The sequence below is a fragment of the Trachemys scripta genome, chromosome 8 (genome assembly GCF_013100865.1).
Source record: "Trachemys scripta elegans isolate TJP31775 chromosome 8, CAS_Tse_1.0, whole genome shotgun sequence".
NCBI classification, from domain to species: Eukaryota; Metazoa; Chordata; order Testudines; family Emydidae; genus Trachemys; species Trachemys scripta.
The window spans coordinates 87,305,416-87,332,605 of NC_048305.1; the positions used below are offsets into that span (position 1 = coordinate 87,305,416).

The 27,190-nt window shown below is 39.2% G+C and overlaps 1 protein-coding gene across 2 annotated transcripts in view; it reads left to right on the forward strand.

Annotated features, from left to right (window-relative positions):
* NEGR1 (neuronal growth regulator 1) overlaps window positions 1–27,190 on the forward strand; it is a 552,031-nt gene that overhangs the window by 182,300 nt on the left and 342,541 nt on the right. For both annotated transcript variants that reach the window (XM_034780292.1, XM_034780293.1), the window contains exon 2: window positions 24,733–24,965. In XM_034780292.1, the coding sequence (XP_034636183.1) occupies window positions 24,733–24,965 (233 nt within the window). The remainder of the gene's footprint in view (window positions 1–24,732; window positions 24,966–27,190) is intronic.

The window sequence follows — 27,190 nt, forward strand, 5'->3', positions numbered from 1 at the left end:
CACGGCGCTTTTTTTTTTTTTCCCGCAGAAAACCTGGAGCCGGCCCTGCATGCAACAGCGGTTTTAATCAAAGCGCTTTAATTAAAGCGGTATAACTTCTGCCGACAAATCTTTGTAGTCTAGCATGGCCTTAGGCTGTCCTATGTAGGCTCTTTCGTAACCCAGTGCATGAGAACATGCTGGAGGGGGGAGGCTGGGACAGGATTGACTTATGTTGTGGTTAGGAGGTGTAGTATACACAACTATGGGAATTTTTGGCTGCTTTAGGCTGTGGACCAGGTCACAAACAGCCCAGAAAGAAAGATGATTCATAAATTAGAGCAGCTCCCAGTTGGCTGCTCTACTTTGTACTGAGGGCTTCAGTGGCCCCTGGAGCTGTTCAGAATCTGACAGGCACAAATGTGATTTAAAGCACCCTCTCCCCCAAGAGATGCTCATACTCATTATAAATGAAGCTATTTGAAATTAGCATAAAACTTTGAAACAATATTGTCATTGTGAGCTACTCAGATAGCAATTCCTAGAATAATGTAACATCATCCAAAACTAACAGAGGAGTGATAGTTCTATTTAATTGTCATTTGTGAGCATTCATTGATAGTAACAATCTCCATGCTTTTGCAAAGAAAATCTGAGTGCTCCTATTAAAGTCCTGCTTTTATGTGAAGGGATGGTAGCAGACAGGATAAGTTAACTGGTTACCTTTAGTTAGTTTAGTTGTGTATACAGGTACCTCCATGGATTGGTTGGTTATTTATATACCTACCGTCTCTATTATAAAAAGGCTTTGTAATATCTCAATAATAAATGCATTCATAACCACATCTTCTGTAATCACTACAGTTCCTGAGCTGCTATTTGGCACTCATTAACTGAAACTCCCATTCACCTATAATTTATGAGAAGCATACAATTATGTGTTATCAGTACTTCAAGTGATTACTACACTGTATGTTTTTGAGATAATGGCATGCAACGCTCCATGATGAATTATGCCTCTCTGGGTAGCTTCAATTCCTCCATTAGCTCTATTATTTTTCTAAAAACCAACCCAGAGAGAATTATGTTACAGGGTTAGCAGTATCTGCTTAAAGTAAGAACTCCAGGTCATGTTGATCCAATAAAGAACAGGACAAGGCACACCATTACATAATATTATGCATATTGTGTATATACATGTGTATGTGCATGAGACAGAAAGATACTTTATAAGGATTCAGATATCAGAAATAAAATGACATTTCTTTACTGGGCCTGATTAAGCTGAAGTAATACAGTGATGAATCAAGTCTACCATTTGTTTCATTTTTTTTTTTGATTGTGTGGTTTCAGTACTTATATGATTGAAGGACAAAGAACATTGGCTCAAGCCAGGCATGATTTAAGCAGGAACTGTACAGGCTTCCTCACATAGCTCTGTAAGTACTCTGCAATATTAATCTGTAAGACACCCAGCCATTTCTGACCTTGTCTTTTTCTGAACAGACACTGAAAACTTTACTCTATGGGGTGGGTTTGTGTGTAAATCAATTTTTTTTAATTTGTATGCGTTATGACAGTTCCTTGGAGCCATAGTCACGGATGAGGACCCCACGGTGCTAGAGGCTGTACAAACAGAACAAAAAAGATGGTTCCTGCTCCAAGGGGCTTACAATCTAAGTATAAGACAAGAGACAGCAGATGAATAGAGACACAGGGAGACTACAAGGACTCAGCATGATAGGCAGTGGTCTCAGCACATCAGCAGCCTAACCATTGTCTAGTTTTTGGTAGGCATCACAAGAAATGAGAGTTTTGAGGAGGGAGTGGAAGGTGAATGATGAGGTAGGAAGGCCAAATCTCAGAGACATTATGACAAGAATTGGCAAGATTTAGATATAGCCCAGTGGGTCTCAAACTTTTCTACTGGTGACCCCTTTCACATAGCAAGCCTCTGAGTGTGACTCCCCCTTATAAATTAAAAACACTTTTAAATATATTTAACACCATTATAAATGCTGGAAGCAAAGTGGGGTTTGGGTGGAGGCTGACAGCTTGCGACCCCCCCCCCCCATGTAATAACCTCATGACCCCCTGAGAGGTCCCAACCCCCAGTTTGAGAACCCCTGAAATAGCCTGAATGTGAGGACCCTAGAGAGTGGTAGAGTTGAAGATGATTCTGTGGATATGAGCCTGAGTGGCAGGCAGGATGGTGGTGTTGTCCACACTGACTGGGAAAGGAGGTAGGTGGAGGATTGGGATGGGGGTGGGAGAGCAGGAGCTTTAGCTTAGTCATGTTGAGCTTGAACAGACAGGATCAGGGCCTAAATCAGCCATGTCAAATCACAGAAGGTAGAGTAAAAAGAAGAGCTAATTTTATTAAACCATACATTTTCCAGATTTCTCTTCATGCTCCAGAGGTTGTTAAGCCTCATGCTACAATGTGTGCACTTGAGATAATTATATTAGTGATATCAGTGGGAACCTCTAGCTTTCTATTGTGAAGGTTTGTCTTTCGGCTGTTGCAGAAAACTTTAAGTATGAAGCTAATCAGTAAGGGCTGAGTACTCTCATCATAGGCCCGGGTCCTACAATTGCTTCGTGTGTGGAACTCCCACAGATGCCAATGAAGGTGGTGCAAAGAGTCTCTAAAAGCCCTGATTCTAATGGGGGGATGATTCCTCCAGGACAGGAACTGAGGAAGGCAGCTGTATGGCTCCCTTTTGAGGACTCCTTTCCAAGCTCTGCTGTTCAGGCCATGTTGGGAGCCAGGCTAAGGGTCGGGGGAGTATGTCATGAGTGGGTAGCAGCGGAGATTCTGTGCAGTGCTGCCACCTAAAGGACTACCCATGGAGGCTGTGTAAGGCCTCTCTAGTGCCCTTCCACTCCTGGGCTGCTCCAGGGGCTGGAGCTATACTTTAGTAGTTTGAGAGTTCTGTGCTTGGATTCTGTGTTATTCATGGGATTATCACCTCAGTATTTAAATACCTCATGAGGCTGATCCTGTGAGCCTCTTGAGAGGTGATGAACATCCTCACCTCCCACTAAGAGCATCTGAGAGATGGGGACACTTAGTACCGCAGAGAATCAGGCTCATAGTGAGTGCGTGTGCTTGTCCCCACTTTACTTGTGTCTGTTTGTCATGCATATCTGATCATAATGTTTTCTGTTTAATGCAAGTCATGCTATGTAGTTCAATTTTAAGTTTCATGGTTAATTCAGTGTCAGTGGTATATGTACCCGTCTCTAGAAACAGAGCTGGATTCAGAGATACGCAATGTGTGTTATAGAAACATTATCAATACAGTTTATCATGAAGAGAGCAGAATGTCTTGTTTTTCAGTAAAATGTGACAATAATATGAACCTTTGAATCAGAAGGGGAAATCTGTGGGTTTTTTTCCTCTATTATTTTATGTAACATAACATGCTTTTTGAAAAACAATAACACTAAAGCCAGTGTGCTCCAAGGGACCCAGGCACTTTGTCCAAAGCCATATAGGTAGAGCAGGGATCGGCAACCTTTGGTACGCAGCCCATCAGGGAAATCTGCTGGCGGGCTGGGCAGCATTACCTGCAGCATCCGCAGGTTTGGCCGATCGCAGCTCCCACTGGCTGCATTTCGCCGTTCCAGGCCAATGGGGGCTGTGGGAAGTGGCTGCCAGCAAATCCCTTGGCCCACACTGCTTCCAGCAGCTCCCATTAGCCCAGAACAGCAAACCGCGGCCAGTGGGAGCTGCAATTGGACGAACCTGCGGACGCTGAAGGTAAACAAACCGTCCAGGCCCGCCAGCAGATTTCCCTGACAGGCCATGTGCCAAAGGCTGCCTATCCCTGGTCTAGGAGATTATGATGTTCTGTTCATAACCCATAGAGGGGAGGAGCATTTGGTTTTGTTTGTAGTCTATTCTCAATTCCTTTGTGGGGATGTCTGCTCTCTGACTTTGTTTAGTCCTGTAAAGAGGCATACATCCCCAAAAAGAGCGTGAGAAAAAGTATTCATCAGACAAATTAGAAGGGTGTACTTGGAATACTCTAGTTCCATGTTAGGTCAGCACTGTGATACTGTTATGGGAGTTCAACACAAATCACAGCTATGAGTATTTGATTCTTTCTTCTATGTCCAAAAACTATGGCTCCTTCTTGCTCACAAATGATTTTATTGTGTAACTCACATCAGTTGGCTGGAATATGTGAGTGAATATATTTATATCTGCATACAGTTCAGTAGCTTTTCATTTTTCTTTTAGATCAAACTCTTTTAGATCATCCCTGCTCTCTGAGATCCAAGATAATATCAAACATTCATGTGACTATTTTTGAAATTAAACCCTAAAATACAAGTCAGTCTGGCCAATAGAATATGCCTGGACCAAAATGATCTGTATTCCTTCCCTTTTTTTTAAATTAAATTAAATTACATTTTTTGTTAATTAAAGAATTAAAAGTCCAGTATGGGTGTTCCATCATATGGCCATTATAATGCATTCATTAGCAAGATGTGGTATTTATTTGAATTTTGCAAGTATAATGGCAAACCTACATTCATTATTTTTTCATGAGTGCATCTTACTGTAATAATCTTCTGTTCTCAGTCCTCATGTTTTTGTCAGAACTTATTACATCAGTGATTAAATCTGTTTTCATTTTTAGCCTTGAAAATAATAAGGATCATCATAAGTATTCTAAACTGAAACAAATGCAGCAGCTAATTTTTCCTTGATCTCTATCAGTAACCTAGATGGTTGCTTTCAGACACATGTATGTTCACAAACATACAAATTTTCATTTTTTAATATATAAAATAGAAGTGTGTGTATATGTATGTGTTTATGGTGTGTGTGTGTGTATATATATAATTGGTTATAACTTATCAGCCAAAGCCCATGTTACTGAACATTTCAGATACAACAGACAGCATTTTCAAAGGCCTGATTAACTGCTTTGCTGTGGTCTCAGAGCTTATGTTGCTTTTTATTCCTTTAATTTGTGTTTCAGTGTCACATGGCAGAAAACCAAAGGAAAAAATTGTACCATCTGGTTTGGCTGTCATCTGCAGAAATGGTTGACTCATCTTTTTATATAATACAAACATACCTGACTTTAAGTTTGTCGTGAAGACTTTTTCCCCACTGAACAGTTAAATAAAAACATGCAGTCCTTGTTTATATTTTTATATTATTTTGCTACAGTGACCAATTTTTTCATAAAGTTTAGAAGCCAGTATAGGCTAATAAGAATGTAAGATCATATAAGCTTTGGGAATTAAATAAATAGATGCAAAATGTAGCAGCCAGTATATGATATGTATTTTTGTAGTGATTGCAAATTAAAATTCCTCCTGTTTAGAATGATTCTACTAGTGTGGGAGATAATCCCTAGAGATAGAGTGGAGAATATTAGTAGAACCAATAATATCAAACAGATTGCAGTTTTAAAGTGTCTCCACTGTATTATTGTGGTTTTTCTGTTATGCTTATTTTGTTCACTTTTGGTCTGCAAAATCAATCCATCAACAGCATATGAGAGGGAGTGCAGGGGGAGAGGAGGCAGAGAAAGAGAGACGTTTTTTCATATAAAAAATTTATAGATAATTCTAATTCATTAGAGTTGTGCCTGGTTATTCCATCTGGTGGATTTGGCCTATAAAATGAAGAACCTATACTTGATATTTGAAAAATACATATAATTGTTATCTCAGTTCATTGCTATCTGTTCAGAATGGTGGAGGATGGAAACCTAGTTAATGAGAACAAACTTTTGTTTGGCTTGGATGTTTTAGATATTAAGGTTGAAACCCTCACAGATTTAAATCCAGATAACATTGAATATAGGACAAATTATATTAGTAAACTAAGTGGAGCACTTTGCATTTGTCTTTGTTAAACTTCATCCTGTTTAACTCAGACCATTTCTCCAATTTGTCCAGATCATTTTGAATTATGACCCTGTCCTCCAAAGCAGTTGCAATCCCTCCGTTTGGTATCATCCGCAAACTTAATAAGCATACTTTCTATGCCAATATCTAAGTAATTAATGAAGATATTGAACAGAGCTGGTCCCAAAACAGACCCCTGCGGAACCCCACTTGTTATGCCTTTCCAGCAAGATTGGGAACCATTAACAACAACTCTCTGAGTACGGTTATCCAGCCAGTTATGCACCCACCTTATATTAGCCCCATCTAAATTGTATTTGCCTATTTTATCGATAAGAATATCATGCGAGACCATATCAAATGCCTTACTAAAGTCTAGGTATACCACATCCACAGCTTCTCCCTTATCCACAAGACTCATTATCCTATCGAAGAAAGCTATCAGATTGGTTTGACATGATTTGTTCTTTACAAATCCATGCTGGCTATTCCCTGTCACCTTACCACCTTAAAAACCTCTAAGGAAGGAGATTTCACCACCTCCCTAGGTAACCCATTCCAGTGCTTCACCACCCTCCTAGTGAAATACTGTTTCCTAATATCCAGCCTAGACCTCCCCCACTGCAACTTGAGACCATTGCTCCTTGTTCTGTCATCTGTCACCACTGAGAACAGCTGAGCTTCGTCCTCTTTGGAACCCCCCTTCAGGTACTTGAAGGCTGCTATCAAATCCCCCTTCGCTCTTCTGCAGACTAAACAAGCCCAGTTCCCTCAGCCTCTCCTCGTAAGTTATGTGCCCCAGCCCCCTGATCATTTTCGTTGCCCTCTGCTGGACTCTCTCCAGTTTGTCCACCTCCCTTCTGTAGCGGGGGGCCCAAAACTGGACGCAATACTCCAGATTTGGCCTCCCCAGTGCCGAATAGAGGGGAATAATCTTCTTCATCTGACTTTCCCAGGTCATCTGCTCCCATCCATGCTTTACATTTGAGATGGACATATAAAGGAGGCTATTAAATATATGGTTTTTAAAAGGTAAATATATTTTGGGTCATATTGTGCCCACAGTTATACCTGTGTAACCTCATTGATTTCACAGGTTTACATGAGTGTAACAGCACAGAATTTAGCCTGATATGTTTAAGTCAACACACACATTTTTTCACTGATTTGGTATCTTAATCTTATTTTTAAACTTCTTTGCATTTCAGCCTGGAAATTACTCCTTTTATAGCATGATGAAAGTTGATCATTATTCATGGAAAAAATTCAAAGCCATAATTTTAATTAAAAAAGGTCAAGTCCTGTCACATAATATATTATTATTTATTATTATTATTATTGTATTTCTTTTCCATTAGAAAGATTTCATTAATAGCTTGATGAATATAAAATAGTAATATTTAAAAGAGCAGATATGTAAAAATTAATGGAAGAATGAAAAAAATTAGAATAAAAAGACCATGACTGGAATGACCCCTGGAAATCATGCTGCCTTTTTTTTTTTTTTTTTTTTTTTTGATAATGAGAAACATACTTAAATATGATTCTGCTAATCACAGTTAAAGGTCATACTAAAAAGAATACATGTTTGTGCTTAGTTTTTGCTATGTATTGTTTCTCTTGATAGAGAAGGAATTTAAGTTAATATTATAAAAGACTATAAAGATCCATAATAGAGTAGCAGTCTGCAATAAGGATATGTGGATGGAAGTAGAATTATTATAGTAGATGGGATGAATTCCATGAGATTCTGCCATTTCTTTATACTACAGAGCAGGGCTTGGAAAATTCCATTTGCTACTAGTGAGTAAGAGGCATTCCCTGGTGAATGAAGGAGGCTGAAGTATCAGTTGCTATAGAATTTAAGCTTTAATTTAAAAAAAAAAAGTGCCTAGCCCTTGGGATCGCAAAGATTACACTCCAAACGTGACCATGAGGTAAAATGATGCAGTGCTGTTTTCTAAGTCTGCAGAAAAACAGTTCCAGTGTGTCTGTTGCAACAGCAAGTGAAACTAATACAACACTTTTCAGTTTCACTGCTGCTGTTCAGAACACTTTGTCTATCTGGTCCCCATGAACCTGAGGAGATCCCTTTGGGGATCCATCAACCATTATTCAGAACTCTTTGAGCACCAGTGACAGTGTCAAGAATCTTTCCCTTTGCTTGAGAAATCTTGAAGAAGTAGCAGAGAAAGCACTGGAACTTTTGCATTTGACCTTTCTTGTGTCCCCTGCCTTCCCATCTTTTGTATCAGCAACTCGCTGGTAGGTGTCTGGCAAATTTGTCAAGCTCAGCCATAGAGCGTAATAATGTTATTTGTGCAGCTCTTACATGTAATAAACCATACACAAAATCTCAAAAGTACTAGAGGTGACCTATGAGACACATGTGGATGGTAATTATGCTAATTACTCCTGAAAATTCAGGTAGCAAGTAGCCACTTGATCCATTTATTTCAGGCAGTTTGCCAATTAAAAAGCACATGGTATTAGCTGTTTCTTTTGAAAAATCCATGGATCATCAGGTATCTCTGGACAGTTTCCTTGATTTCTCGCAAACCATGTACATTTCTCTGGTTCAAATCTATTGCTTCATGAAGTAGTATAAAATACTGCTGGACAACTCCCCCAAAAAAGTAGAAACCACTAAGTTTGGAAGCAAACTTTTTTAAAATGAGCTATTTATGAATAAGTATATTGCTACAATATTAAATGAGTTCTCTGAATGAAAAGACTGGGTAAAAATCTCAGTTCTGTCAAATCTGCTCAGTTTAAAAGAAGAAAAAATACTGTCAGTGTTAGCTCATGTGGTGATCTTGTAAACGGAACAAATACACCTATTTGCTTCAGGACAAAAGAGAAGAGATTTTAGGAGGAGTAGCAAGGAGAGAATGGAGACTGCCCCACTTCCAGGGCTGGCCTTACCATGAGGAGAACTGAGGCATCCGCCTCAGGTGCCAGACTGTAGTGCTGGGGGGGGGGGGCGCCACTAAGACTCAGAGTGTAGAAAATTGTGTCTGCTGCTGGTGCATATGTATTCTCTCTGCTCTAGATGCACAGAGACGATGGAGTGCTGTGCTGGAGGAAGGAGGGCACAAAAGACATAACAGGCAGGCAGGAGAAAAGGTGAGGGAATAACAGAAAGCATCAGGAGCTGCAGGGAGAGAGAGGAGGAGGAGCCTCTTATGTACCTCTCTAGCACCCCCAGGAGCCTGGCTGATTAACACCAGCTTCTCAGGGAGCTTCCTGTTTCCTGCTGCTTCCCTGAACCTAGGAGGACTGCTTGAGGAGAACAAGCAGTTAACTGAAGTAATAGGAGCTAGTTAGGTCCTTAAGATGCTGATATCTTCCCTCACTCAGGCCCTGCTACCAGCCTGCTTATTTGTCCCCTTCAATTGAGTGTTGAGAGCCACTATAGCAGGCACAGAACAGCAGTCATGAGTGAAAGAAGAAGAAAACACCCCTCTGGCACAGCATTCAGAAAAAGAAAGAAAAGCTTCCTTTGCTTTCTATCTAAGCAGGAAGGAGCTATCCTGAGATACATAGACACAAATGTTCACAGTGAGCCTTCTGGCCCCAGTGAGGATGTGAGTGGTGAGGAGATGCCTGATCTTCCAGTTAGTCAGATTGTAGGTGACCTGGCAGCTACTACAGCATCCATATCAAATGGATGTAACCATGCACATTCCTGAAGAAAAGTGTAGATCCGTGTGGTGAAGACGCAAGAAACAGCTGCTCTTGAGTTTAGTTCCATAAGTCTAGATGATCGAGGACTGTGGACCCACTTGAGCAGTAGCATGAGGGACTTCCTTGTATTGCATGGGCCACAGCAAGTGAAAAACTTCATGTTCCCCAAAGACAATGAAAATAGAAGTTTCCTTCCAACACATTACTGGCATGAAATCCCCAATGGTGACAAAGTGGAGAGGCCATGGCTTATGTACTCAAAAACCCAGAATGCTGCATACTGTTTTTGTTGCAAATTCTTCCAGTCTAATGTTCCAGCTGCATTGGGTTCTACAGGAACAAAGGACTGGAAAAATCTGGCTAGAAATACGGCATGCCATGAGAAGGCAGCAAATCACCAGAGAGCATTCCATAGGTGGAAAGAGCTTGAGATGAGACTAAGGTTAAAGGCCACCAGAGATGATCAGCATCAAGAGAAGATTTCATCAGTGTCTCTTTACTGGCAAAATGTTCTGAAAAGGCTCGTTGCCATTGCGAGAATGCTTGCTACCCAAAACCTAGCACTTCAGATCAGCTGTATCTGCCAAACAATGGAAACTTCCTTAAAATTGGAGCTGATAGCTGAGTTTGATGCTGTACTCCAGGAGCATCTAAGAAGAGTCACCACCCAAGAAATCCACACACACCACTACCTTGGAAAAACAATTCAAATTTAGATCATATAGTTACTGGCAACAAAAGTCAAACAGAAGATTGTGGAAGATCTGAAGTCAGCAAGATATTACTCTGTTATTCTGGACTGCACACATGACATCAGCCATACGGAACAAATGACTTTAATGGTGTGTTTTGTAACAACAACAGAACCTAGTGAAACTGTCCTTTCAATGGTGACTGTCAGAAAGCATTTTCTAGAATTTATTGACATTGATGATACTACAGGAGCTGGTATGACAAATGTGCTTCTTAAAAAGCTGGAAGATATGGGAATTGCGATAGCTGACATGAGAGGTCAGGGTTACGATAATGGTACCAACATGAGAGGAAAGAACAGAGGAGTGCAGACACGGATCCGAGAGTTAAACCCTCGAGCTTTTTTTGTCCCATGCAGTTCTCGTTCACTGAACTTGGTGGTCAGTGATGCAGCATCAGCCTCTAGTGAGGCTGCTGAATTTTTTTATGTAATTCAAAGCATCTATGTATTTTTCTCTGCATCAACTCATCGATGGTAAATTTTGAAGCAACATCTGGGAACATCCTCTCTGACACTGAAACCACTGAATGCCACACGATGGGAAAGTCGAGTGGGGGCGATAAAACCTATCAAACACCAAATTGGGAAGATAGATGATGCCATAGTTGCCATTATGGAGGATAATGTTATGACAGGAACTGTTCATAGGAGAACAGTGGCAGAGGGAAATGGAATCACCAGAAACATACGTAACTTCAAATTTCTGTGTGGCTTAGTGTTGTGGCATGACATACTGTTTGAAATAAATGTTGTAAGCAAGAGACTCCAAGGTGTTGACCTTGATATATCTGGAGCAATGGAACAACTGGACAAAGCAAAGTCATACCTACAGTCTTACCAGTCAGATGAGGGATTTCAAAACATTCTGAAGAGTGCGCAGGAACTTGGCAGAGGAACTTCACACTGAAGTTGTCATATGAACTTCACACTGAAGCTATTTTCCTACCCATTCAAGAATACAAGAGTCACCAAAGAAGAAGATATTTTGATTACAAGGCACGGGATAATCCCATAAGAGACCCCAAACAACAATTCAAAGTTGAATTCTTTAACCAGGTGCTAGATTGTGCAATATAGTCAGTTGAAGAACGTTTCATGCAGCTCAAGGAACACAGCAGTATATTTGGGATGTTGTATGATATTCCTCACTATACCTGAAGAAGACCTACACCAGCAATGCAGGACACTAGAGACAGTGTTGACACATGATGACATGCGCGATATTGATGCCTGTGATTTAGGTGATGAACTGAAAGCCCTTTCAAGATACATTTCAGCAGGATCAACTCCAAAGGCTGTTCTGGAATATATGTGCACAAATAAGATGACCACCCTTTTTCCAAATGCTTTTGTTACTCTGCGCATACTTCTAACACTTCCTGTAACAGTTGCCAGTGGAGAACGCAGCTTCTCCAAGCTGAAGTTAATAAAAACACATCTATGCTCCACAATGACACAGGAGAGGCTGGTCGGCTTTGCAACCCTCTCAATAGAGCATGAGCTAGCCCAGACTGTGGACCTTCAGGAAGCAGTTCAAATCTTTGCAACCCAGAAGGCACAGAAAGCACCACTTTGATTATTCAAACAGATAAAAATGCCAGCGTTTACTATGCAGACAAGAAAAGTTACATTTGCTGTTCAGGCATTTGAAAGTTAAGTGTTACTTAAAATTTTTGAACAAGGCATTTTAAGTTGTTAGTTCTCCTTTATTGGGGTAGGTAGCAGAGCAGTACAATGAGAGGAGTAGAACAGGAAGAAGGCAGTATTGAGACCTTTCAAAGTTTTGGCCCAAGCAAAAGGGCACGGGGGGCGTCATTTGAGCTCCCCTCCTCAGGTGCGAAAATGTTGTGGGCCAGCCCTGCCCACTTCCTCCCACTTTGTGCATAATAAGATGTGAAAAGAGAGGACTTACCTGCAATGATCACAGCTTTTGTGAGGGGCAAATCTGCCACATGCTTCCCCTAGAACCTGGGTCCAGTGTTGTTTCACAAGTTGCTAAACCTTCTAAATACATGGAAGCTGAGGCTGTTGGGAATGACAAGGCCAATTGTGGAACTTCCACGCTTCTTTGGTCTGTCCCTATAGCATGTTCTGTTGTTCTGTCAACTGTCTTCTCAGCTGGCATGTGCGTCTTGGTGTGTAAAAGCTGCAAACTATCTAAAGTATTTATATGATCTCCATTATGGTATATTCTGAGTGCCTCCCAATCTTAATGTATTTAACCTCACAACTCTTTGATGAAATAAGTCAGTACTATTATCTCCCATTTACAGATGGGGAACTGAGGCACAGAGAATCTAAGTGGTTTGCTTAGGGTCACAGAGGAAGTCAATGACAGAGCTGGGTCTGAATCCAGGTCTCTCAAGTCCCAGCTATTAACCAAAATACTGGATCATCTTTCCTTTTAAAAGTCATATTACTTTTGCCTGGAGAATTAGCAATAGGTGCTGCATTTTGAGGCATAATATTTTATAATGCCACTGTGTAAATCCATTGTACACCCACATCTTGAATATGGTGTGCAGTTCTGCTCAATGAAATTAATAGGCAACAGGTATAAAACAAACACAAGGAAGAAGTACATCACACAATGCACAGTTACCCTGTGGAACTCATTGCCAAAGGATTTTGTGAAGGCCAAAAGTATAACAGGGTTAAATAAGAATTAGATTAGTTGATGGAGAATAGGTCCATCAATGGCTATTAGCCACAATGTCCAGGGATGCAGCTTGTCATGCTATAGGTATCCCTAAACCTCTGACTGATGGGTCTGAATGACAAGGGTTGGAGCACTTGACAATTGCCTTGTTCTGTTCAGTCCCTCTGAAGCATCTGGCACCAGCCACTGTCAGAAGACAAGATACTAGACTAGATGGACCATTGGTCTGATCCAGAATGGCCATTTTTATGTAAAGTTTTAAGAGGACCCTCTCATGGATAGTATCATGGTCCCCAAATTCTTTCTTGTACTATCTGCTGTCCCTACAGACTAGTGACGGCACGTTGGTGTCATGGGTAAGTTGTATGCTCTGAGGGATGAAGTATGCCACATAAATGCCTTCCCTCTGGCCAATTATCCACTGTTTAGCTCCTTTCTATATCACAAAGTATTGGGTAGCATATAGGCCTTTGGAGAGCATATATGCCATTCAAGGGAGATGGACTGGAACTTTTGAAAATGAAAAGATGAGCTTTATTATAATATGTATGGCATTATTGAGTAGAATTTAAGTGGCTTAGAAAGTAGAATCTCTGCATAGAAAAAGCCAAAGGAGAAGAGAGCTCATCTGAGCATGTTTAAAAGGTGCCAATGCCTAGGTATATAAGCAAAGCTTCTCTGACCTCCATTAAGGTGAGGGTGGAATAGAGATTGGACTCTTTCTGATTGTGCATAAGGCGGATAGTGAGAGATTGCTGAGCCAGAAGAGGGGGTCAGGATTTGGCACTCAGAGCAGATGACTGGAATAGGAAGAGGAACTGAACTATATGCTGAGTTGTAAAATTGGCCAGATGGCTTGTTGTAAAGAAAAGGAAGATGCTGGGAATGATGGACTGTCTTACTATGGATTTCCTAACCTGAATTCTAATATTGAAGTGAACTTACTAGGGTTAGTTTGTTTCCTACTGCAGTAAGACACACCCTACAGAATTCACCAAGATTTGTTGTATACTGGAAGGGACTAAAATATAGGATAATAAGCACCTTCCTTCTTTAACAATGTGTCATCTAGAGTTGCTCCTAAAATGGAGTGCACAGTTTAAAATGTACAATGTGGTTCTGCCTGCTGGGAAAGGCAGACAATTCAATATTTGTAAACCTTTTTACTCTGGAAAGGTAGCACTGCATGTGAGAAAAACCCATCATATTTCAGTTGAGTGCTGCTAGGTTATTTTTATCCAGGAAGGCTTTTTTAAAAAAAAATACTTCTGAGGAAGTCAAAAGTCAATCAGATGCACTGGGATGAACTGAAAAATCAACAGAAATTGAAATTAGGTTTTCAGGGTACAGCATATGGTATGATGAAGATGCCAACCAAGATAAAGTATCTTACACTCTTTAAACCTATTCAGACAGTGTTCCAGTCATTTCCAACCAAAATGAACTTCTCACAAACTGCATTGTCCAAATGCAAAGTAAAGAAAAACAAGGCTTCCCTTATTTGTGTTTCTGTGTATCCCTCCCTAATCTGTGGACAGTGTAAACTGTACGTATTGTTATAAAAGGCAAATGCATTGTGCAAAACCATCCCTATCAAGTGAATGAAAATGCCAGAGAGAGAGAGAGAGTTCTGTATCTACTACCTTAAACTCTATTTTAAAAATACTGTTCATAGATCTTAAGCTTCTGTTTTATCTGGCTTCCTGGGAATTGGCTGTGCAGATTTCAGTTCCATTCTTTGAACAATATAGTCTCCCTCTAGTGGCTAATTTGACATCTACAAATTCCCTTAACTGTGAATCAATTGTGTTGCCTCTTGAAGAAAATTGTCTATCGAAGGTTGTGAATTCCAGTGATGTTCAGACCTCCCCACCCCATTCCAGCTTCCTCTGATATGGGTGTGATTACACTGTGATATGAAATGCTTCAGACATTTATAGAGAGCCATTTATTCAGGAGGATCCCCAGACACCGAGACCCAAATCCTAGGCCTCTTTTCCACTGCAGTGAGGGTTGTTCCTGGGTCTGCACAGTTCCAGGTGCTCGGGCACAATGGTGATTGTGCAGTATGATTACCTACATAGGTACAGAGGTCAGTCTCTCTTGCTGCATATAGAGAGTAGAAGATCTCTGTATCTGGGAAGTATTGAGCGCACACACACACACACACACACACACACACACACACACATATATATATATATAAACTTGCTACCCCAAGCAACTCCCAATAGGTTTTTGAGCCTCCCAGTTACAATAGGGGTCCCTGCAACCATGAAACAGCATTAAACACTGTAAACTGCATACACAGTAGGGGAGAGTGGCGGGAATGCTCAATATATGGATATATTGCCTTGGAGGGGATAAGAATTACTTGGCAGTGGGGGGGGGCTGTTTGCTCTCTGCCCCCTATACCTAGGTGCCTCTGAGGTGTGCAGCTCTGTGCCACAGAATTACCAGGGCCAGGTTTGGGCCTATAATTATTAAGCATGGACAAATTGGTTTAGATAAAACAAAAAAAAGTACCTAGTGAACTTTCACTTAAAGCTGGAAGTTAATCTTCTTTATAGTTCAGACAAGTTCAGTTAGCTATGTTTTTGCTATGCTTTGTGGTGTTCATCTCAACTCACTGTTTCTAGCTAGAACAGGAGTGAAAATTTGAAAACATCAATAGTCTGTGTTTATAATATTTCTATCACTGACAGAAGCAGGAAGTACTGGAATCCTTGCAAGATTTTTGGCCCAATTATCAGACCCTTGAGGACTGGATAACTCAGATAAGGTTCTGAACTTTTGGATGCTTGTCCAAAATTAACCTCTGAACCTTTTGATGTTCCCTCTTCACTTATCATTTGATTTCAATCCATTCTATCCTGGGGGATAGTCAAAAATATTCCATGAAAACTGTTTTTAATAGAAAATTGGATTTTCATATAAAACATTTAGCAAAAGGTTTCTGCTTTCCATAGAAAATTTTGATTTTTTTTTTTTATTTGGAAAACTGACACCCAGAAATCAATATAGTTTTGGCTAAAAATAAAAAAGTGATTCTGAAATGATGCTGTAGTGCCTCATGGGAGTTGTAGTTTGGGTGCTTCATGCCCTCTTTCCCCTTGATGGTCCACGCTCCCTGGCTGAACTACATCTCCTATGACGCACCACAGCATCTCACCAAGAGGTGAGGTCTTGGTGAATTACATCTCCCATGATGCATTCAGGGAGCCTAACCCACCAAAGACAATGGGGGCATGAGGCACAGCAACAGAATTGCGAAACCAATTTTTGGGGAGGTTTAGATGACCCAAAAAATGGATTTCAGTTTCTCATTGACGAATCAAAATTTTCATTGAAAAGTCAATAATTTTATTTTATAAACATTTTCTGCACAGCTCTGTCTCACACATTCTAACAACATATTCAGTTAAAGAAGTAATTCACAACATATAACATTGTTTCATTAAAGCCAGATATAAATAGGAAATGTTCTGTGATTTTAACTCTGTAGCTCCGGATTCCCACTTGCTCTTTTTCCACCCTCCCATCCCTTTCCACATGGACACCTTGCAGGATTCCACACTTAGCATATGTCTACATTTCAAGCTGGGGTGCAATTCCCAGCTTAAGGAGCCAGACAGTTTCTCATGGAGCTAGCACATTTAAAAAAAAAAAAAAAAAGGTAGATGCAGCAGCACAAGCAGTGAGAGGGACAAGCCACCCTGAGTATGTGTCTGGGGTCTTAGATAGATATGTACTCAGGGCCACTAGCCTCTCCCATCACTATGCTGAGGCAGCTACATTCTATTTTTATCATGCTAGCGCAATGACACAGATATAACATGATCCAATGGCTGGACGTTGAAGCTAGACAAATTCAGACTGGAAACAATGCATATATTAGCCACTGGAACAATTTACCAAGGGTTATGGTGGAGTCTCCATTGCTGACATTTTTTACATAAAGATTGCATGTTTTTTTTCCTAAAAGATTTGCTCTACTAATTATTTTGGAAGTTCTATGGCCTGTGCTGTACCAGAGGTCTGACTAGATGATCACTATGGTCTCTTCTTGCCTTGGAATCTATGAATGAGAACAAACATGACTATGTCTCCCTTTTGCTGGGAATCACACCCACCTCAAAGTGTAGCCATAACCTAAAAAATGGCTGTTTTGTAGAAATCAATACTATGGAAGGATAAATCCAGGTACATAGTTGCTGGATGGAATTCACAGAAATGTGGTTACTATCTTTTCAGATAAATATGTTTCTAATACATTTAAAGGCTCGATGGGTCTACTCTGCTAACTAATTATGTGGAAGTTTCTGGGGCAAATCTGTTCTTGTAGTCTGTGCAGCCCAGTTCAAATCAATGGGTTGCACAGGATGTAAAAGTAAATGAGCCCTTTTGCTGTGCTTTATCTGTATAAGCTTGGGGACAAGAGACTAAGTATTCTCTGAATATAAATTATAAAATGTTTTTAAGGTCAGATGGGGTGGGGCATATTTCATGTGATTTTCGTGGGAAAAAAAAGAACATTGAGCTGAATCCTGATGCATTGTCATGCAAGAGTAAGGGAGGTAAAAGTTCCAAAATTGGATTGATTATGTGGAAATTCAGAACTAAGGGCTATAACTTAAAAAAAATCCCAATTAAGAAATTCAAGCAGAACTATTTTGTATAATTAGTAATAAATATATGTTTTAATTGTGGGGAAGGTGACTGTAGCAAAAAGATGAGTTCAAGAAACACCTCGATTTATTCCTGGAGAAAGAACAGCATAGAAGGCTAGGAAAGAGGGAGGAATAGGGAAGATGTGGTTAGAGATTTTTAAGGAAATTGGACAGGATGATATCCAATACTTGCAAATTGCAGCAAGTCATTCTCTGATAACTGTTGGAAGAAATATTGAAATATCCCCGTGCAGCTATGTCAGTTAACACTGGAAATGATGTTTTAAATCTTGTTGTGTAAAATGTTTTGATTACAGCCTTCAGTCAAAAAAAAAAAAAGGAATTACTTTTTCCATTGCACTCTCCTAGTCACATTTTAAGACAGACAATCTCCTGACTGTACTATGGTTTAGTCAAAACTTTCTCAAGAGACATAAGATAAATAAGGATTAATATCTCGTTTATTTAATTATTGTAATGCTTGGTTCAATTAATTTTGCTATATGTTTGTTCTTTGTTCATAAAACATAATTGGTGCTTCTTGGAGATTGTTTTAAAATTAATTGCATAAGTGAAATCCTATGGTGACTAGCATGAAGTTTAAAGATAAGCAGAAGCTAAGGAAGAAAAAAAGATGGGGCCCATTATACATTAATTATCAATCAGTATCCATTAATTATAATAAATAATTTGTCCTTTAATATGACAAATTATGTTATTGGTGTTTATGGTGCCTAATTCAATTTTGGCTTTTGTCTTATCATTCATAAATGATCAATAAATGCTTCAAATAAATTGAATGTAGGGGGCTACAGGCTTAAACCGCAAATGCTCTTATGACTGTGCTTACTACCACGAGTAGTGCATAACCCCTGCACCTTGTTGTAGGTGATTCAAGTATCAGACCCTGTGACAAAGACCCATATTAAAGTCAGTAGTTTTAAGTCACAAGATTTTATGCACTAATCTGGGGCTTTGCGCCTGATCTTACTTCCAGTGGAGTCAATCAGGAGTAACTCAACTAATAGATTCACATTATGTAAAACTGGTATAAATTAAATTGGAATCAGGTTCGGAGTTTGGGGATCAAGCTAACCCAAAAATGAAGCTCAGTGGAAAGCTGTGGATTATTCCGCATGAAAACAATAACTCAGATCAGGATCCCTTGAATATATTCTCAGGTTCACACAAAACTGTCCCCAAATTTGCCTGAAATGGTTGCAAATCTTAGGGAACCTATCAGCTTCTTGGGCCGAGTTTCAAGTTTGTAACAATATTCTAAACCTGACCATTTTTTTGTTGTGGTGTTTGTATCCTATTATTGAATAGCTGCTTTGCTACTGTCTCATAAAGAAAGAGACATTTTAGTAGTGTTCTCTCATCAGTGTCTGTCCTTTTATTTTGACAGTAGAACAGCCTCAGGCACTTCAGTGTAGGGGATCTATAATCCCACCTGACCTCAAACAAGGCATGTACCAAGGGAGCTCTCATCACCATGACTGGAAATCAAGGAACTTGGTCCTATTCAGAGCGATATCATGTGGCATTCATTCACTTTCATTCTGGGATACTTTCCCCTTTCATCTAAGCTTTTCCTGCCCCCTCAGAGATCAAGATGCACATGTTCTGAGAGAATATTTCACTCACCTTTATGGCTGAGGGCAAATTACCTCTTTGAGGTTGCAATAGTGGTGTGAGAGTTGTGCAGTCTGTAGACTTCCCACAGGCACTGAAGGTACCAGTTCACTGATGTTCCTATCTACCTAAGAAGTGAGTTTCAAGGCCAAATTTAATTTTAAGTTTCTTGTGTGGCAGTAGGTGGGATACAAGCTAAGCTGTCTGTCTGACCCTCATCACTATTTAAATAATGTTAATGGGCTTTAAACCAAAAGAAAAAGGGAAAAGCCTTTACAATCTTTGGTAGTTGATTTCATTTGCACAGAATTATCACACACTGTGAAATGCCTAAAAAATTAAAAGTTAAAATATTTTTGCTCACTGAAAAAGGGGGGTAGTGAACAGAGATGAGTGTATGCAGCAATTGTGGTTTTAAGAGATAAATGGCGAAGAAGAATTAGCACATTACTGCAAAAAATGTATTTTTAAACATACGAGTAATTAATAAATTCACAAATCAGGAGCAATTTATAAACAGAAAAAATATGAATTCATAGGACAATGTATCTGCAGCAAATAAATTTGACTGGTTGTAGGGGTACACACTAAATATTGTAGGCACTTTCTCCATTGCTTTTTTTGCCACCTTTTTGTTGCTGGATTGGGAAAATGCAGCAAAGTGCAGTGTGTTTACTAATTTTAAGGCTATCCTACATGAAATCTTTGGGCCAAATTCTGCCCTGGGTTACATTTAGTTCAATCTTATTGCCTCAGTGGATTTGCACAGATTGTGTGTCAACACAGAATATGGCACTATTTTTTGTCTTTTTTGGAGCAGATTGCTTCAGGCAAAATAATCTTTCTTTCTACACATATTTTATCACTCCTAAAAGTCCACTTTCTAAAGGTCCACGCAGAAGAGGAACCTGATCCGGAATGTCATTTTTCTTTGAGTCATGTCTCTGTGTTCCAGAAAAGTTCTTTTTCGAGGCGAGTCACTGAACCTAAACTGGGGAAGTATGATTTTTGGTTATACATTAGGAAAAGACCTGTCTAAGATCTTGCTTGCTCAACCTTGAAAATGGATTCCCTTGTTGTAGTGAGTAAATTATAGTCAATGTACAATATTCTCTTCGTTAATCAACTTTAAAGTTGTTTTTTGGCAGATTCCTCCTATCTATTTGTGATGTTCACTTTGGATGGTAAAGGGAACTGGCCAAGCAAGAACAACTTGGTCTTTGGCACATTGTTCAAAAAGAGTGAGAAACTATCACCAGACCAAATAAAACAGCTAGACACAATCTAATGTTTATAATATCCCTTTTAAGAACTGATTTATCTCACCTTTTCTCAGCATGGAAGCCTTGATGTTGAAAGAGCTATGTTTAAGTGAGGAGCAGTGAGGAAACTTTGCAACTTTCAGAACACATGTCACAGCATCTGGCTTCTTTGCAGGCTTTTGACAGCTTCAGAACTGCCCGTTAGGGTGCTGAGACAGCTGTGAAAGTAACTGGCTAACTTATCCTTTTGAACATCGTTTTCATGTGATTTAACTTTGAATCTGAGGAAAATTCCACTTTTATCTTTAATTGGTACCCTTAAAATTGCTACTTTCATTATTCAACATTTTTTGAGCAAAAGTGGATTATTTTCTTACAATCTAAACACTTTATTTTGTGGGGAGGGAGAAGCAGTTTTGCTAGTGTGTGTGTGTATGTGTGTACACATATATATGCATGTATCTGGGCAGAATTAGAGAGAGAGAAAAATCTAAATATTCACCTGGACCCAAAAGCTACCTTCATAAATACTTATATACACCTCATATCAAACTGCTGTAGAGTGGTATTAGAGAAAAAAATTCCAACTTCCAGAGAGCAGTGTACGGATTTTGGAGTGTGCCTGCAAAGTGTGGTTTTTGCCCTTGCCCCTCCCCAATCAACTATACACAGTATCATCTTTTGGATTTCAGGGAAGGTCTTCAAGATGATTGTTTATATCCTACAAATCTTTCCAGACCTCCAAACTCTTCCTGTAGGAGCCCAAAGCTTTCCACTGAGGTCAGCTCATACTAGTGTGAACAAGGAAGAAAAATCTGAAACATCTCTCCATAGACGAGCTTTCAATCTCTGTCCTGGTGTCCCAAACATATAGAACCAGACATCTTCAGGGGAGTACAATAAAATAAAAGGAGCATAAATAAGTAACATTCACTAATCTAAACGTTGTGCCTTTTCTTACCTATTCCCTTCTCCAATTTCCTTATTCCCTTTTCCTTCCTTCCTCTTCTGGTGTTCTCTATCCATCTTCCTAACATTTTCTTCCTTTTGTCTTAGTTCTGTGTATTTTTTTAATCTCATTTTCTCTTCTTCTTTCTTTGACAAGCCGCATCTCCTTTGTCACTCATATTCTCTTTCATCCTCACCCAATCCAACATCCATCCCATTGCTCTCTCCTGGATTATATTTTCTCTCTTTGCTTCTGACAGATCTCCCCTTTCTGATTACAGTTCAGGAGATCATTCCTATTTAAGGTAGCAATTAAGAGCACATTTTAAGCCCCCATAAAATCAATTACATTTAAGCACATATTTGCAATTAAACACCTACTTACGTTTTCTCTTGAATATGGATGGTCTTAAGCATGTGCTTAAGTCCTTTTCTAAATTAAGGTTTTTCTCTCTCTTGTTCCTGTCTGTGTTCCATTGTCTCAGCAAGATTCCCTTCCCTATCAATCAGTGTCTAATATTTAGAACTTATATAGCATTGTACAAACATCAGTTAATGATCAGTCAAAATGCCTCTGTGTGAGGTGGGTAAGAGAGAACGGTTTCCCTCATTTTCAGGTGGCAACAAAGTCTTAGGCATCAGAAGGAGTCTGTATGTGAAGGATTAGAACACAGGAGCAATTTGCTTCCAAACTCCTGCTTGGCGTGGTGCACAATGAACTATTGAGTTGCTCGCCCCAGGACAACCAGTTGCTATCTTCGTTTCTCAGCTGGTTGGCAGATGAGAGGGGACTTGTGTCAGCTATAACACAATCAGTGGCAGCTCAGGAGGCCCTGACTCCCCCTCAGCTGCAAACTGGGCTGTCCAAAAATCGGGTTCTCAGGCCACAAACAGCCTTTGGGGCTGTAGATAATATGTGAATTATCATAGTAATAAATTATCAAATTACATTTTAAGGCTTTCTAAGCAACAAAAGGGCTATTTTTTTAAATGAAATTTGGCATTAACTTTTACACTCATTGCATCCCATTATCAGGGACAGTGGCAGGCAAGCCATGGCCTTGGGCTTCATGAATCCCCCTCAAGACTGGCTCTGCCAATTTCCAGATGAAAATTACTTCTAAGAATCATGAGACAGCAGTAGACTGATTTTTTTCCTAAGCACAGAACTACTTTTCTGGGTAGTAATTCTAGCAATGGTATTCACAACACAGAGCCCAACACGGCTCAGAGAAATTCACAGTTAATCTTACCATCCACCATCCTCCCCTCCCCCCATAGGAGGGGTAAGGTGGGCTATAAGAATGGGGGGTTGGCTGCCTGCCATACCAATCATAGGAGTCCCCAACCATGCTCCCCCCCCCATGTAAAAGGGAGGCTTGAGGTGCAGGGCTGTCCCTTTTAAACCCTGCATTCCCAGGGGATGAGTCACTGACCACACTGACCCTTTTTCAACAGTTTTCACCCCCCCCTCCTGCCCCAGCCATAAAGCACCGTTTCCTTCATTTGGCCAGCCAGTCAAGTACCCCCAAGGTGTGGTGCAATCATTTCTCTTAGCTCAGTGTGCAAGAATGAGCAATTTACTTTAGATGAAAAACTATATTCGAGAAAAGTCACAAATGTTTTTCTAATACGTAATGCCATATATTAACAATAGTAATTCAGTGCAGTGGCTTAGTTATCTTCATAGAGGGCTATATATTTTTATGAATCGATACAGAAAAGACTTTCAGTTAACACTGAATTTTGGCTTCTACTAGTTTTGATTCTGCAGATGGTAAAACTGACTGCAAATTAGATTATGAAATATATCTTCAGAATATTTTTCAACTGATTAGTTTCATACAGTTAGCAGTAACCCACCCCCTTGCATTCAGCTTGCAATTTTGTAGCAATCTCAAGTACTGTGTTCAAATCCCAGTGTAATGTGTAAAGATGCTATCAAACTCTTTCAATGTATATTTTCATTCTGTAGCTGTGCTTTGTACTCATTTAAAAGAATTAATCTTTAATTTGTAGCGGAAGATTTTCAAAATGAAGTTTAGAAAGACAGGAGTTTGTCACATTCATTGGGGATATATCTACGTCTTAATGTGCAGGGAGTTACTTGCAGAGCTCCAATTAAATCGCTTAGTATACCCTATTGCACATTATTTTTTTTGTAATTGCTTCTTTAATACACAATAATTGTACAAAACTACAGTAGTGAACTATAAACCTATTATACTAGTTTGAATCATTAACATACCGCTGATCCACTTCCATTTATTTTGATGTAGTTGAAATATGCTTTATATTTGCTTGTTGTCTAGGCATGGCAATCTAATAGGAGCTATGCTAACATAAATGGAGAATATTGTACAACATAAAACTTAGAAATGATAAATAAGGTGAGCATAAAAAGAAATAGTAGTTATATATTTAACTTAATTTTCAGTCTTGTGAAATGGCACTAAAAATCATTAAGAGGAGAGGTATAGCTCAGTGGTTTGAGCATTGGTCTGCTTAAACCCAGGGTTATGAGCTCAATCCTTGAGAGGGCCACTTAGGGATCTGGGGCAAAAATCAGTACTTGGTCCTGCTAGTGAAGGCAGGGAGTTGAACTCAATGACCTTTCAGGGTCCCTTCCAGTTCTATGTGATAGGTATATCTCCATATATTATATTATTATTTATAAGGGAAAAGAAATTTACAAATATTTTACAAAATGAGGAGAAACTCATTTTGGAAGAAAAAGAAGAGTAATTTTCATACTAGATAGCATGTACCTCTATCCCGATCACTACTGGATGGAATTTGAATTGCTAAAATTTCTTAATAATCTGACGGTTAAGGGAGATTCCCCTTGAGCCAAGTGATCAGGGACTGTGATTTTTGGAGCAGAAGGAACTGAGTTCTAGGCCTGTTGTCAACAGAAGTGGTCATGGGGTTTAATTCAGAGATTATTCAAGTCCTCAGTAGCCACAGATCAGCTACAATTCGAAAACACAGACTTAGAGAGGGAGGAGATGATAATGAAGTTCTCTATGTGTAAACCTTTTCATTGCAAGCTATAAGGAAGATTCCCCTGTATTTGGAGCCAAAGTAAACTTGATTTCTGAATTTCTAAATGACTTGCAACTTTTTAGGCCCATGTCTAATAAGTTGTAGTTGTATGAAATATTGAATCTTAGTGTGAAAACAAATAACTAACAAACGTACAAAGCTTTTAATATTTTTATTCTGATTATTAATCTTTTTATCCCTTTTGGTCATTCACAGGTGTTATTTGGAAGATGGAGCTTCAAAAGGTGCCTGGCTGAACCGGTCAAGTATTATTTTTGCAGGAGGTGATAAATGGTCAGTAGATCCTCGAGTTTCAATTGCAACAGCAAATAAAAGGGAATACAGCCTACAGATACAGGATGTAGATGTGACAGATGACGGTCCATACACTTGTTCTGTGCAGACCCAACACACTCCGAGAACAATGCAGGTGCACTTAACTGTACAAGGTACGTGTTTTAACCAATTGCACAGCATTATTAGGAATGTATTGAAAAAATCTGCATTTAAAGTAAAATAGTCCTTTATTAATTAAAAAAAAAATGTTCTCTGCTTAATGTACAGTAACCCTGTGATCAGAATGCATCCTTTAGAATGTCGGGTCTAATTTTATTATATTTATGTTCCATCACCTCTCCCATGGATTTTGGACACCATAATGATTACACTAACTTATAAAATCAAGATTGGATTTTTTTCTATAAGATATATGCTCTAGTTATAACAGGAGTTAATTTAGGGAAGTCTGATCGCCTGTATTATACAGGCGATCAGACTGGATGATCACAGTGGTCCCTTCTGGCTTTATAATCTATGAATTTTTCAGCACAGCTCAGGCAAAATCCTCAGCTCTATTGCCTTGTATAGGTAGATAGTGAACTACCTACTTCTATTCAGTTCCCCTTTTAAATTCAAGCCATGATCACGAAAATGTGTGTGACCAAGATGATGGGCATCAGAGCATGTTTTAGCCAGCCACTCATATTGCCTCATGACCTCATGACATATTGCATGGACCTCATATATTGCGGGGGGATTCTGTGACCTTTTCAACCATGTAAAAGTATTGTGATAAGTTTTTTTGTTTTTTGCTTTTTTTAATGTTACATTCCTTAATTATTGTGCACAACCTTTTGTACAAGATGTACTAGTTTTAATGCTAACTGAACAATCCTGCTTTTCTCTCAGTACCTGTGCATTTAGAAAGTAAGGTGGATCAGGAAGCTATTGTGTTAGATAGAGACTTATGCAGTATAGGCTGGAGTTGTTCAAACACAACTCATTCTTATGGACATATTATCACCATATTGATGCCAAAATTAGCTGGATTTCATTCCTGCATAAGTGGTACTTATGTCAAGCCATTGTCCTGCAAAAGTGAGCTCTAGTTATTCTTTTGTGGCCTTTAAATGAGGTATTAATTTCCTCAAAATGTGGTTACTCTTGATTACTTGCAGGCATTCATTTATTTTCAGATACTATTTGATCTTTTCCGTTATTAGAGAGGATATGTCTGCAGTATTTGCAGTGTCAAGTAGTTCATTTTTAAAAATATGATAAACATCTTTATATTATATTTTTAAATTAATAATTGCCTCATCAACAAGCCAAACAGGTAATGCTCAGACACAGAAAGTTTGTACTCCAGTAATTGATGTGGGATTACTGTAGTTTTGCAGAGTTACTTTGTTTTCCAGAGCTCAGAAATGCATATAGTAGGTAAGGGGAAAACCTTAATCATATGATGCTGTTTATAAATGTAATTATTCATTTGAAATTGATTGGCATTTAAGCAGTTTTTCAGGTGTATTAATATAAGTTGAAGAGGGACAAACATCAGTAAGTCAAACTGGGTCAATTCAAGCAGTAAGTAAATGTCAGAGAAACAATTGTCCTTAAGTAGAGATGATTATCTGTATGCTAAAACAAGCTGTCTCACACATTTTTATTCTTCAGATTTTAGTAGTTCCTGTCAATGCATGCTTAGATACATATTTTAAAAATATTGTTTGCATGATAAATTTTCAAGCCAAGATAAAGTAAATTATTGAAAGAGTACACAGTTATCCAGATTAAGGATTGAGGGCTTTTTTTAAGGATTTGGCTTTCTTTGAATAAGCAGCCCAGTAATCATCTATTTTTAAACACTCCTATAGCCTGATTAAAAAGTTCGAGGAGACAGGTGGTTTAGAAATTAGCAATGAGATGTAGAGCCTTTCATCTGTTGATCAACTGTTCAAATCCCACCTTGGATTGGCAAAGATCAAAAGTTTTTACTATTTGATTGTCGTCCAGTGGCCAGCATGAAATAACTCTAGCTTTCTTTCATATGGCAACTGTAAAAGCAACCTTAAAGGTCAATGTCCAAATTTGTCATTCACTCTATGGCCTGCGGTGGAATGAATCAAGACTGTCTCTCCCACAGAAGGATCTTAGAAGGCTGCAGTTCACTAGATGGTCTATGGTTTGAATGTCTTCTCCACATTCGCATCCCAGGCTATCCTTCATTTTCCATTTTTGTAGTAGATAATTGCAACGCCCATATGAGGTTCTGATACGGTTCACTGTGATCCATATCTTACATGGCATGGTGAAGCCAGGTGGTTGGTCTGTAGGATCCATAATCAGATCTTGATTCTTGATCCTGTTATTTTTGCACAACCTCCACCACTTG